Source organism: Bubalus kerabau, chromosome 3 (genome assembly GCF_029407905.1).
Source record: "Bubalus kerabau isolate K-KA32 ecotype Philippines breed swamp buffalo chromosome 3, PCC_UOA_SB_1v2, whole genome shotgun sequence".
NCBI classification, from domain to species: domain Eukaryota; kingdom Metazoa; phylum Chordata; class Mammalia; order Artiodactyla; family Bovidae; genus Bubalus; species Bubalus kerabau.
In genome coordinates this window covers 178,590,908-178,605,435 of record NC_073626.1, presented here as the reverse complement: position 1 = coordinate 178,605,435, position 14,528 = coordinate 178,590,908, and the positions used below count along the sequence as shown (strand labels likewise).

General features: G+C 37.0%; 1 protein-coding gene across 1 annotated transcript in view; it reads left to right on the top strand.

Annotated features, from left to right (window-relative positions):
- The window catches only part of YTHDF2 (YTH N6-methyladenosine RNA binding protein F2), a 30,189-nt gene extending 15,892 nt beyond the window's left edge, over positions 1-14,297 (top strand). Inside the window, exon 5 of the mRNA XM_055573928.1 lies at positions 13,448-14,297. Within this exon, the coding sequence (XP_055429903.1) occupies positions 13,448-13,471 (24 nt within the window). The 3' untranslated portion in view covers positions 13,472-14,297. The remainder of the gene's footprint in view (positions 1-13,447) is intronic.
- The last annotated feature ends 231 nt before the right edge of the window (positions 14,298-14,528 follow it).

Sequence of the window (14,528 nt, the reverse complement as noted above, 5' to 3'; positions counted from 1 at the left end):
CTCCCTGTTCATCACCAACTCTCGGAGTTCACTCAGACTCACATCCATCGAGTCAGTGATGCCATCCAGCCATCTCATCCTCTGTCGTCCCCTTCTCCTCCTGCCCCCAATCCCTCCCAGCATCAGAGTCTTTTCCAATGAGTCAACTCTTCGCATGATGTGGCCAAAGTACTGGAGTTTCAGCTTTAGCATCATTCCTTCCAAAGAAATCCCAGGGCTCATCTCCTTCAGAATGGACTGGTTGGATCTCCTTGCAGTCCAAGGGACTCTCAAGAGTCTTCTCCAACACCACAGTTCAAAAGCATCAATTCTTCGGCACTCAGCCTTCTTCACAGTCCAACTCTCACATCCATACATGACCCCAGGAAAAACCATAGCCTTGACGAGACGAACCTTTGTTGGCAAAGTAATGTCTCTGCTTTTGAATATGCTATCTAGGTTGGTCATAACTTTCCTTCCAAGGAGTAAGTGTCTTTTAATTTCATGGCTGCAGTCACCATCTATAGTGATTTTGGAGCCCAAAAAGATAAAGTCTGACACTGTTTCCACTGTTTCCCCATCTATTTATTTCCCATGAAGTGGTGGGACCGGATGCCATGATCTTCGTTTTCTGAATGTTGAGCTTTAAGCCAACTTTTTCACTCTCCACTTTCATCAAGAGGCTTTTGAGTTCCTCTTCACTTTTTGCCATAAGGGTGGTGTCATCTGCATATCTGAGGTTATTGATATTTCTCCTGGCAGTCTTGATTCCAGTTTGTGTTTCTTCCAGTCCAGCATTTCTCATGATGTACTCTGCATATAAGTTAAATAAGCAGGGTGACAATATACAGCCTTGACGTACTCCTTTTCCTATTTGGAACCAGTCTGTTGTTCCATGTCCAGTTCTAACTTGCTTCCTGACCTGCATACAGGTTTCTCAAGAGGCAGATCAGGTGGTCTGGTATTCCCATCTCTTTCAGAATTTTCCACAGTTTATTGTGATCCACACAGTCAAAGGCTTTGGCATAGTCAATAAAGCAGAAATAGATGTTTTTCTGGAACTCTCTTGCTTTTTCCATGATCCAGCAGATGTTGGCAATTTGATCTCTGGTTCCTCTTCCTTTTCTAAAACCAGCTTGAACATCAGGAAGTTCACGGTTCACATATTGCTGAAGCCTGGCTTGGAGAATTTTGAGCATTATTTTACTAGCGTGTGAGATCTCAGAGTGCAATTGTGCGGTAGTTTGAGCATTCTTTGGCATTGCCTTTCTTTGGGATTGGAATGAAAACTGACCTTTTCCAGTCCTGTGGCCACTGCTGAGTTTTCCAAATTTGCTGGCATATTGAGTGCAGCACTTTCACAGCATCATCTTTCAGGATTTGGAATAGCTCAACTGGAATTCCATCACCTCCACTAGCTTTGTTCATGCTTTCTAAGGCCCACTTGACTTCACATTCCAGGATGTCTGGCTCTAGGTCAGTGATCACACCATTGTGATTATCTGGGTCGTGAAGATCTTTTTTGTACAGTTCTTCTGTGTATTCTTGCCATCTCTTCTTAATATCTTCTGCTTCTGTTAGGTCCATACCATTTCTGTCCTTTATCGAGCCCATCTTTGCATGAAATGTTCCTTTGGTATCTCTGATTTTCTTGAAGAGATGCCTAGTCTTTCCCATTCTGTTGTTTTCCTCTATTTCTTTGCATTGATCGCTGGATAGTGTGTATTAAAGTGCTAATTTTACAGTATGAAACTAAGTACAGAAGAAAAGAATAGCAAGACCAGGGTCGTCATTTTTATGGAAGACGAGTTGAGTTGGGTCTGGAAGGACATGTATATAGAAAAAGAATGTGGAAAGAAAGATGAAGGAAGAAAATGGCTAAGTCTTCAAGTTTCAGCTGTTGAATGTGGGGGGCAGGGAAGGGAAGAAGCAGGCAGTTGCTCTTTCCAACTCTTGCATTTACTGCTGTTGTAATACCTGTTGGTTCTTATGAAACAAGATATTTAATACTCTGCTACATGTGTCAAAGCTGAAAATTTTGGACAGATAACTTGTGTAAAACATGAAGTCATTTATAAAGGGTAGACATATATAAGCTTTTGTCTTCATGTGGACCTTTTTGGCAGTTGGTGTGGATAGCATACTGAGTTTTTAATTTGTGTTAAATTTGCTGTGTGCCAATTTTATATTAACATTTGTACATTTCCCATTGCATTTGTTTTTCATTGAAAATATAACCTAATTATAAAAAAAAGTAGCAAATGAAAGCTGACCCATAGTTCCTCTGCTCTGACAAAACCACTCATCATTTTGGCTGATTTTCCTACACAGTTCAGTGGTTTATGTAGTTATCATATTCTATATACTATCTAATCCTGCTTTTTCCCCCTTAACACCTCAGGTATTTACCCATATTTAGCCATTTTTTTGCACGTTTATATAAGGCACTTTCCATATGTTATTGCAGATGCCTTGTAACAATCCTGTAGAATAGTTAAGATTATGTTTTGTTTTGTTTTGTTTTGTTTTGTTTTGTTATTTAGCCCCACTGTGAAGCTCAGGGAGGGGAGGGGATCCTGACTGGGGATCCCACCACCAGGGATGAAACCTGGGCGCCATGCAATGGAAGCAGAGTCCTCTTAACCATTGGATGCTGGGGAATCCCCAAGATTATTTTCATTTTACAATTAGGGAATTGAGATTCAAAAAGGAATAACTTTCTTAAGAGACTGGCTAGGTTGTAAAAGAGCTTGAATTTGTTTTGCTCCAAAGCTTTTTGTTCTTTGGTCTTGCTGAATCTTCACATTTATCATTTAAAGTAAAGTAGCTAACAGCAATGATCTATTATCTCTTGATACCTATAGCCAGTCACCTCTTTGTTGCTTATATGAGGAGAGCATAATTAAATGAAACTTAAACCTTTATTTAAGCACTTAGGTTTAAAACTTCCCTCATCACAAGCATAAAAATGGAGCAAATTGTGTCTCCCTAACCTTGTGAGAGTTGTTGCTAATGACAGACAGCAAGAGTAAGGGAGAACATAAATGGTTCTTTGGGTTTTTTTTTTGTTTGTTTTTTTTTTTAAGTTTTTAGAAATTTTATTTACTGTTTATCTTTGGCTGTTGCTGTGTGTAGCCTTTCTCTAGTTGTACGCAGGTTTCCTGCAGAATAGGCTCTAGAGTGCCAGTTCAGTAGTTGTGGCACACGGGCTTAGTTGCTCTGGGATCAAACCCACCTCCCCTGCATTGGCAGGCAGATTCTTAACCACTGGACCACCAACCAGGAAGTCCTACAAGTTACCATTTGAGAGTACCTACATGACAGATTCTTGTCCTTCCTCTCCTACTAAGTGAGCACCTTTGAAGCTGAGGCTTTGGAATCTGCATTTTCTCAGCTCCATAGTTGATTCCCTTGTATTTAAATTATGAATGTTTAAATTATGAATTAGGCAGTTTTTTGTGTGTCCCCCACCTCAAATTCCTCATGCTTATTTTTCCTGGAAGTTTCTTCCTTTGGCCTAAAGTTTTCCCGGTCTCTGCCTGCTAGTCTCAAGACTTGATGTTTGGAAACAATGTCAGAAGTCATATGTGTCTGGTAAGCCTGGCTGTATACCTTTTTATACTGTGGCCTACCTTGAGGCTGAAAGGGTCTTTTGAGTAGTATTTTTCATCAGCTATCAATATTATGAGCCTCCAGTGAATTGCCTGTAATTTTTCATTAAAAGGTGGCAGTGTAACTGAATATGCTGCGTGTAACTTCATGCTGTAATCTACTCCTCAGAGACATTATGGCTACTTCTAAGAGGCTTTAATGTTTTTAAGTTTTACCTTATTTTATTGTATCTTCCTTTTTATGAGCACCTTAATTGTTTAGAGTTGTTAGATAATTTAAAGGAATATTTAGTGGCCACTATCCATCCTGAAGTTGTCCAAAGATGTTAACTGATTTTTAAAGGTAATTAGTTTTGGAGGGTTATGGGAAGGGATTCTGTGAAGTATATTATGTATGAAGGGCTTTTTAAAAAACTTAGGTATTTATATATTGTTCATTAGGTTGGTATTATTGATTGACCATGAATCACAGAGTCTGGTTTTGTTAACATAGTAGTGAAAAGCCTAGGAACCTTCTCTGCCTCTTAGTGATTTGAGCAAGTAAACCTTTTGAGCCTTAGTATTTTATGAAAATAGGGGGAGAATCTTACTGAGTTGTTAGGATTAAATATATATATATATATATATGACTGAAGTATTTGCCTACAGGTCTTTTATTGATATTATCCATAATCTCAGGCATATAAATATATATATACACACATAAATACACATATTTGTGTTTATTTTGGGTCAAACATCAAATTCTTCAGTAACTTTTGATATGGTACTTAATAATGTTGCTGGGTCCCCATTCTTGGAACAGACTGAGGAGGGCACACTACTGAAAGAGATCAGTTAAAAGGAGTCTGTAGCAAAGTTCTATTGAGAGATCACAGTAGCTTGGACTAGAGAGGTATTCATGGAGGTGTCGAGGATGGTTCCACTGGAAATTTTTGAAGGTCGAACTGGAGGCTGCATCATTTATCAAATAGCTGGGAAGCATGTTCAGTGATTGCTTCATTTTCTGAACTTACTGTCAAATGCTGGGAGCTGGGGGGTTTGACTGACAAACTATTAAAAAACCTTATTTGTTAAATTGTATTCTGAAGTGTTTTCAGAAATTGATTTTATTGTAAAATTAGTTTTTGTTCAAATGTATTTCTTATTGGAGAGCCAGTTATTTTTGAAGAATAACTGAAAAAATGTAATCTGTCTTACCCTTTGTTCTGTTACTAGTTAGACTTAATTATTCAGGGCTTGAAAATAGTAGATTACCCAGGCTTTTACTTCTAACCCTTTTGGTGAAATGTATATAGGAGTTCAGCTACTAACTCTTGGTAAATGTGATGGTAGGAAAAGTTAATAGTTAAATGCATTTATTTCATCCTGGTGCTCCTATGTAATTTCCTAGAAGTTTATTTCAACTAAATGTCCATTTCTGCACCTAGAAAATCTCAAAAGGGAGACAATAGAAGATACTTTAGATAAAATGCTGTAGCTCTGCTTTAAATTAGAGAATTGATGGAAGATATTTTTGTTCCTTCATTATGGGGAAGGCAGAATATTAATTATATATAACTTGTGATCTTTCTGCCCTTAGACTCATGTAATGCATATATTAACAACATCAGGGATTATTAAGATTGTTTTCAGGGAGTTCCCTGGCAGTCTGGTGATTAGGACTCTACACTTTCACTGCTGAGGGCAGGAGTTCAATCCGTGGTCATCAGGGAAATAAGATCCCACAAATCTCAAAGCGGGACCAAAAAAAAAAAAAGATTTATTCCATAAACCATATAAAACAGTGAAAGTTATTTTAGTATAATCTTATTTTTTCATATTAAACTGTCTACCATTTTCTTATTTTCAGCCAGAGGTTGTGAAGTGTGTGTTCTTATCTACCAAGGACCATGGGGACATAAGATGTAGTTGAGGGCTGTTAAGTAAATTTTATTTCAGAGGATAAACATCAGATTTTAAAGTTAATAAAATTATATCTGATGAATAGATGTGTGTGTGCCTGCTGTGTTTGTGGCTTAAAAGTGGGGAGAGGAGTGGTAGTAGAGATGAGAGAGGGTATTAAGCTAAATAGAGGAATAATTAAGCAGAATTAAAGAATTTCAGAAAGAGATTTAAAATGTGCAGACTTTAAGTAACATTGCCACTTTGTGGCTTTTAGGATATTTCCTGTAAGAAATATAAAAAAAATTTTTTTTCCTAAAAAAATGAATTTTTGCATTTTATAGTCATAGATGTAAGGTGAGAAGAGACTAAAATGTGATGGATAGATGGTGTATTAACCTCTAGTTGTTTTAAGTGACAGACCAGATATTGAGGCCTAGAAACTTCTTCCCCTGGCTTATATATTCTTGGTTAATATCTTTAAATTTATCTTATTTAATTTCATAAGATTTTTTCTTTTATTGAACAATGAACAATGGGATTGTGAACTGATTTAAAGATTAGGTCAATGTTCTAGTGGGAATTTTGTGATGCAGTGTGAATTCAGTAAAATCTTGCTCTGCTATTTTCCTTTATTCCTTATTACATCACAGTATTGTAAAGCTCTGGGAATGCATCTTCCTTCCTTTTAGCATTTGGTCTGTTTTCTGTTTAACTAGGACTTCATGATTAATTTTGTGTTTGTGCTTGAGGATCTTATATAGGGGCTTAACCTAGACTGGCCACTCCATCCTGTTCCTACCACTCATCACACTATAGCTGCCTTGCATATGACACCAGGTTTAAAAAATGTGGTAAATATAGGCTGCAAGATGACACCACTGGGGAAAGCCAATATGCCTTACCACTTCCCCTGCTTTGGTGGATCAGTAGCATCTCCATGTATAAAAGCTGGAGTGTCCAGCAAGACAAGTACATTTTGTGCTTATGGCAGTTCCAGCTGGGACCTGGACCCCTTGGAGGTCTCAACTTACTTTTATGTGTTCTGCTCTTTCCTTTTATTGTATATCTATCATCATTCTTCTGTCTCACCCCCAGGTTTTTCTTTATTAAATATTACCACGGTAGCACTGGTTGATTAGAAATGTTATAAATACATCTGACAAATGAAGTCTTGACCATAGATTGTCAAAGCAATCAATTTATTGGAATTCCTGCAGTAATAAGAACTAGTCAAACAAGTAAAAGAAAAGACCTATTGTAAGAGAAGTATTTTATAGAAACCTAAAAGGTTTTAATGTCTCAAATAAATGGTTAAAATAATGGTCCTTGTGTTACAATCTTTTCTGTCATTTTTTCTCATTTTAAAAGACTTGTAAAAAGCTGATAGGCAGATTTGTTTCTTTTTCGTTTGCTAAAATACTCTCATGTTTGATGATTTTAGTATAGATATGAGGAAATAAACACATTTCAAAGTTTCATGAGTTGTTAAACATTAACTTATTTTTTCTTGGCTACACCTGCATGTGGGGTCTTAGTTCCCTGCCCAGAGATGGAACTAACACCCCCTGCATTGGAAGTGCAGAGCCTTAACCACTGGACCACCAGGGAGGTCCCCAAACATAGCTTTTTAATGCAGCCAATTTTTGCAGAATTAAATTAATTGTCCCACATTTTATTAGCTTTTTATCTTGAAATAATTTCAAATTTGGAGAAATTTAAAGGACAGTGCAAAGAACTCCCAAATAGTCTTTACCCAGATTTACCAGTGTAATATTCTGCTAGATTTGTTTCATCATTCTCTTTGGAGATGTGTGTGAAATTTTTTTGTGGATCATTTGAAAGTAAATTCCAAGGCATTCCAAGGAGAAAATTCCCTTTTCTCCTCAATACTTTGCTGTATAGTTCCTAAAAAGAAGAGCATACATTTATGACCACAGTGGAGTTCTTCAGAATCAAGAAATTTAACATTGATGCAGTACTGTTGTCTAATCTGCAGATGGTATTCGTATTTTTACCAGTTGTCTTAATGTCCTTGGTAGCAATTTTTTTGTGGTCCAGGGTCCAGTACAGGACCTTTCAGTTTTATGTCTTTTTAGTCTCTTAATCTGCAGTTATACACACGTAATCACACACCAGCATCCCACCCATTCGCCCTTTTTGTTTTTTACATGATATTTCTGAAGAGTATGTGAATTCTGTTTTTGTAGATGTTGTCCTTGGTTTGTCTAAAGTTTCCTTTCGTCATAGTGTATAATCAGATTATGCTTTTCTGACAGGAATACTACGTAAGTGACTGTCCTCAGCGCATCACATTAGGAGGCATAAGATGTCTGTTTATGCCATAATTGGTAGTGTTTACTTTGATCACTTAAGGTATTCACGTGGTTCTTCATTGTAAAGGTACTGTTTTCCTTTGAATAAGTGGGAAAATAGTTTGAGACTATAAATATCTTGCTCCTCATCAAATATTCACCCTTTAGATTTAGCATCCATTGCTAAATTCTTGCCCAGTTATTACTAAGATAGTTGTTCACTTATCATTCAGTTCAGTCCAGTTCAGTCGCTCAGTTGTGTCCGACTCTCTGCGACCCCATGAATCGCAGCACGCCAGGCCTCCCTGTCCATCACCAACTCCCGGAGTTCACTCCGACTCACGTCCATCGAGTCAGTGATGCCATCCAGCCATCTCATCCTCTGTCGTCTCCTTCTCCTCCTGCCCCCAATCCCTCCCAGCATCAGAGTCTTTTCCAATGAGTCAACTCTTCGCATGATGTGGCCAAAGTACTGGAGTTTCAGCTTTAGCATCATTCCTTCCAAAGAAATCCCAGGGCTCATCTCCTTCAGAATGGACTGGTTGGATCTCCTTGCAGTCCAAGGGACTCTCAAGAGTCTTCTCCAACACCACACTTCAAAAGCATCAATTCTTCGGTGCTCAGCCTTCTTCACAGTCCAACTCTCACATCCATACATGACCACTGGAAAAACCATAGCCTTGACTAGACGGACCTTTGTTGGCAAAGTAATGTCTCTGCTTTTGAATATGCTATCTAGGTTGGTCATAACTTTTCTTCCAAGGAGCAAGTGTCTTTTAATTTCATGGCTGCAGTCACCATCTGCAGTGATTTGGGAGCCCAAAAAGATAAAGTCTGACACTGTTTCCACTGTTTCCTCATCTATTTCCCATGAAGTGATGGGACCGTATCACTTATCATTAAGGCTGTGTAATAATGCTCACATCATCATAGATTTGGGCAGTCATGGGCCCTTCAAGCAGGGTCATCTGATTCATTTCTGTTTCTAGCCAAGTTGTGGGATTTTGTTGTTGTGTTTTGCTTTGATTTTCTTTTTTGGCTGTGCTGTATGGTTTGCGGGATCTTAGTTCCCTGACCAGGGATCAAACTTGATCAGGGTGATCAGGGATCAAACTCGTGTCCCCTGCAGTGGAAGTGTGAAGGCCTAACTACTGAACTGCTGGGGAATTCCCCCTAGTTTTTTTTCTTTTTTTTTTTTTAATGTTTAAAATATCTAGTAATATTAAAAATCTGTCAATCATTTACAGTTTTATTATGTTTATCATTTACAGTTTTATTATTATTTACATTTACAGTTTTATTATTGGTGCCAAATTCATTTTACTTTTCAAGATATGAATGCTTAATTATCTTTACAATTTCTGAGAAGATGGATATTTATTTGTAAATATGTAAGCTTATTTGTGTACACATCAAAATTGTATTTGGAAGTAGAAGAGCAGTTTAATCAGCTTGCTGAATTGGATCAATGTGATATTTTCTTGATGTTGATTAGGAGATTAAGGCAGCTAATGGCATTTGTTGTTTGCATGAAATTTCCATAATTTAAAGCAGTGATCCCCAACCTTTTTGGCACCAGAGATCAGTTTTGTGGAAAACAATTTTTCCATAGTGTGGGTGTTTCGGTTTTGCCCGTACCCTGGCCCCTGCCCTACCACAGCTGCTCACCTCCTGCTGTATAGTATGGTTCCTGACAGACTGTAGGGTGGGGTGGTGTTTTAGGACCCCTGATTTAAAGTAAACCTGTCACACAGGTTTACATTAGGACACAGATGGTATTTGCCCTCTTGGTATAATTGTGTGGTTAAATTCAGGAATAGTTTTGTTGGAGGCAAAGTTGAACACAGGTGTTTGTGGATTTAGTATCACATTATATAAAGAGAAACAAACTTTGTTTATAATAAGTGCAGTTTCACAGTGCTGTTTTGAATTTCTTTTCACTAAATATTTTAAATGTTGTAATTTGCCAAGCCACTGGGCACATGGAGATTTTAGTTCCTCAACCAGGGATTGAACCCGTGCCCCTTGCAGTGGAAGCATGGAGCCCTAACCTTTGGATCACCAGGGAATTTCCTATAAATGTATTTCTTAGGGGAAAACAGATTCGGCAGAGTCTAGGTTTTCTAATTTAGCTTTGGAGCATATAAGTTTATTTGTATTCTTGGGGCCACATTATATTAAAATAAGAAATAGTTGGCAGAATTATTCCCCCAGTTTTTTGTTTTTTTTTTTGTCTACCAGTCCATTTTATTTTTTGATGCATTACAAAGAAATTGTCATTATCAGTACAGTTCACCCCTAAACATTTCAGCATACATGTCATTATTAGAGCACAGTATTTGTTTTATGTACTTTTCTGAGTTTAACTTACATGAAACGCACAAGTGTATATTTGTGGAATGCTGACAAACGTACCTATTTATGTAACTCAAACTCCTATGAAGATATAGAATGAGGACTTCCTGGTCACCAGGAAGGTGACCCAATGTAAAGAGGTGCAGGTTCGATCCCTGGTGGGGAGCCAAGATCCCACCTACCTCTCACTAAAAATCCAAAGTGTAACACAGAAGCAGCAAATTCAATAAGGATTTTAAAAATTATCTACATCAAAAATAATAATTAAAAAAAGATACAAAAAAAGCATCCTAGAAGTTTCCCTCATGCCCCTTCTTAGTCCCACCCCTGCTTCACCAAAGACAACTACTTTTCTAATTTTGTCCCCACAGATTTGTTTTCCGTTATAAAACTTCACATAATTAGAGTCATGCATTATGTGTTCATTGTTTTTGTGTAAGGCTTCTTTTCATTCAGCATGTCTTTGAGAACTACTTTTCTTTTAGATCTTCAGTACTTATATTCAGAGCTAGGAAGGAGGGTGCTCCCAGATCCATAAAAAAGCAGATGTATATGTGCTGAAATTGAACCGTCTGCAGGATGTATTAAGTGAGGGGGGAGAAAGCAAAGTGAAGGGAGTGTTATATGCTACTTGTGAGAAGCAAAAAACAAACAATACCAGCTTTTATCTGCTTAACATAACTCAGAAAGGACAGGAGGAACTGGTAATAGAAATTGTCTCTAGGGATTTTTCCCAGTTTTTTGAGATATAATTGACAAACAGCATTGTTAAATGTGGACTGCAGCATAGTTATTTGATAAATGTGTATATTGAGAAATGCTTACCACAATAAGTTTAATTAACGTCCATTAGCATTTTTTTTCCTTGTGATAAGAACCAGAATTTTATTTAAAAGTCAGTTGTAGCCTGTTATCCACTGCCAGACTTGTAAGTAAGTTTGTGAGTGAGCTTAATTGAAGACCTTTTCTTTGCTTTCTAGGAGCTTTTGGTTGAGTTGGGACTAATTTTCTATGAAACAAAACAATTTAATTTTCAATTGTGGTGGCAGATTTAGAAGTACCTTGAAAACTGCAGTGGTTAAGGAAGTCTCAAGGAAGGAGTTTTGAACGGTACCCTAAAGGTCAGAAGGCTAGGTATTCCAAGCATTCTTGGCTTAAAACTATAAGAATGAGATTTAATTAAGAAACATGAAAAAAGTCCATATTTCCTGAAAGGAAAGATAGATTTTGATTAGCAATAGAAGAGAGGTTAGATAAATAGCATTCATCCAAATTAAGAAAGACTGAACTAGGTAGGTAAGTTTAAGATTGATAGGAGAAAAATTCTGTAAAGCAATTATACTTCAATAAAAAAAAGAAAAAAAAACAATTGATAGAACCTACTGTTACAGCATAGGATACATTCAGTATTTTGTAATAACCCATGATGAAAAAGAAAATATGTAACTGAATCACTTTACTATATGCTTGAAACTAGCACAACATTGTAAATCAGCTATGTTTCAATTAAAAAAAAAGACTGATATGAGAATCGATGTGCTGTTGAAAGTTTCATTTTGGTCAGTGCCAGAGGTTTTTTTAGTTGGAATTTTCCTATTATAAATAATATATCCATCATCAAAACTTTGGGACAGTTATATAGAAAGTGTGTGGGGGGGGTCAATATTGCAGCTCAGGAACATCAGAATTTTTGAGGTCCCTTATTTATGTTGGATTTAATTTCTTATTCTTTTGTTCCTTTTCCTTTTTCAAATTGTTGAATTGAGTTTGAATTCCAGAAATAGCATGTGGGTGAATTTTTTTTGTTAATTTTATTGTTTGAAATTTCCAAATGACTTATTTTGAAAATAGTATCCCACATCTTTGTATGTTGGTGAGTTTATCTCTGAATTCCAGATACGTCCAATAGGACATCACAAAAAGATAACTGCTCCTTCTGGATAGTTTACTGTTTTTTTATATCCATGGAGTAATTTAGTGGTAGGGTAGTCAGTTCACCACAAAGCCTCACTTCACTTTGTTGACTTTTGCATAAATATTCCTACATGTTGTAGACAAAGAACCACATAGCCATGGGTTTGAAATCTTGGTTCTTGGGAAACCTTGGTCAAGTAACTATTTTGAATTTTAGTTTTTTATCACTAAAGCGGGAATAGTTCAGTCGTTGCAGGTTGGTTATGAAGATCGTTATGTACAGTTCCTGGAATGTGGTAGCCCATAAGTGGTAGTTGGCTTTTTTTGTTGTTTTTTAAATAGGAATATTTAACTTCAGAACTATAGTTACCATAAGGTGAATAGGAGCAAATGACTACTTACGTAGCTTGATGAATCGAGTCTTAAGTTCAGGTATGTGCACTTGCTCCTAACCACTTAATGCTTTTGCTTTTGTTTTTTGCTTTTAAAAGGCATGCGGATTTAGTTGTATGTTTTAAAATTCCTTTGTGAGGTAATGTGTGAAATGGAATGATGTTTAGGGTAAATTTATGAAAAGCTGATAAAGGAATGATTCTTAGTAAGAAAGGAGCATTTAGATTTATTTCAGGGAAAACATAAGTATTGCATTCAGTTTTCAAAATCCATTTCTGAGTGGATTTTAAACTCTCCCTTGGGGAAAAGGATGATTTTCTTGCCTGCTGTGGAGTAAGAGCTTTCTGTATGTCAGCTCATTAATTCTCCCGTGGCCTAGATACATATCCTCACTATACCAAAAACAAGAAGGAAATTGACGCCTGTGAATATGTTTAATGCCTTGGGATAATAGAGGATGACTCTGGTATTGTTCAGGGCTTACGCAAGAAAAATAATTTCATATTACTTAGGGTTCGTGAGTGTTAGTACTTCCGTTTAAAATATTAGAAGTAGAGCTTCCCTGGTGGCTCAGTGGTAAAGAACTCACCTGTCAATGCAGGAGACACAGGTTTGATCCCTGATCTGGAAAGATCCCACATGCTGTGGAGCAGCTAAGCCCGTGGGCCACAACTATTGAGCCTGTGCTCTAGAGCCCTAGGAGCTGCCCCTACTGAAGCCCACACCCCAAGCCCATGCTCTGCAAACGAGAGAAGCTGCTGAAATGAGAAGCCCTTGCACCGCAACTAGACAGTAGCCATGGCAGCAGCAAAGACCCAGCACAGCCAAAAATAAATTTTTAAAATTAAAATATTAGAAGTAAAAAGTCTTTACCTGTGGGGAATCTTCTGTTTAGCTCAAATAATTAATTTTTTGTAGTGTTATTCTATGAAGTTTTAATTCTTGTTCAGATAAGTTTTAACTAACCATTTCAATTTTTTTTTTTAACTTCTGTAGGAACGTCAAGGTCGTGGGAAATAAGAGGCAGTTCTGCACAGACTGCAGCAACGGTTGCATCTGCATATCCTAAGAGGAAAAAAAATGACCTTCAAGAGAATTAGGACTTTTTTCTTAATTTCATTGACTTCAGAGACGATTGCAGACTTGCAGTTTAAGTATTGGAATTTCACAAATGACATAGGACTTAACTGGAAAATGAAAAAAAAAAGAAAAAGGAAAAACTAAACAAAAAATCCCTCTAGGTAGTTTAGGTGAAAAATGTCCCTTTTATTTTGGCTTTGGTTGTGATTTCAGAGCATAATGCTTTGTTTTTTTGTCTTTTTACTATGTTTTTCGGATTTTAAAGTCCGTAAGTACATACAGTTTTCTCTAATTTTTAAACCCTTTCCTCCCCCCGTTTTGACATTTGCACTTGGAGAACACTTGAGTTTTGAAGGTTTTGGGCATCCACCCCAGAAAGTGGGAATTTGGTTTTTTCCTTCCAAACTGGAAGAACATTTTTATGAAGAATTTCTGTCTTGGAGAATTTAACAGTGTTACCCAAGGTTGTGTCTTTAAGGGTGGTTCATTTTCTCTGACCCTTTGTTACTCAAAGTAAAGTACTAGGAGTCCTAAGAAATGTTCTGTTCTTGTACATTATACTGATTAAGTCAGGATTAATTTGATTTCAAAGCTAAGAACAGTGGTAAAAACTTGTTTACAGAAATGCATTTTGGAAGAGAAAAATATTGTAAAAACGTGTAGTGAATGTTTCTTCAGTTTCTTGTTCAGCCAATGAGGAAAGGGCATTGCCTTTCTTTTTACCATTAATCACTTCTCAATAAACGTGAGATCCTGTTGAGCATCACTTCTAGTACCATTTATTAGTATTATTTGATTTGCTATGTTTTGTGAAAGCTTTGGAGTACAAGGAGTTTCGCGAGGTGAGACAGCAACCATTTTTAGAAAGTTCACTGAGATGGAATAGTTCAGAAATTGCTTTGTACCCAGGGTTGGATAACCATGACCACTGCAAAGCAAGGTGGGCCAATATTCATAATGCTTTATTTCTGGATACTTCCTGAGAAGGTAGTGCCAC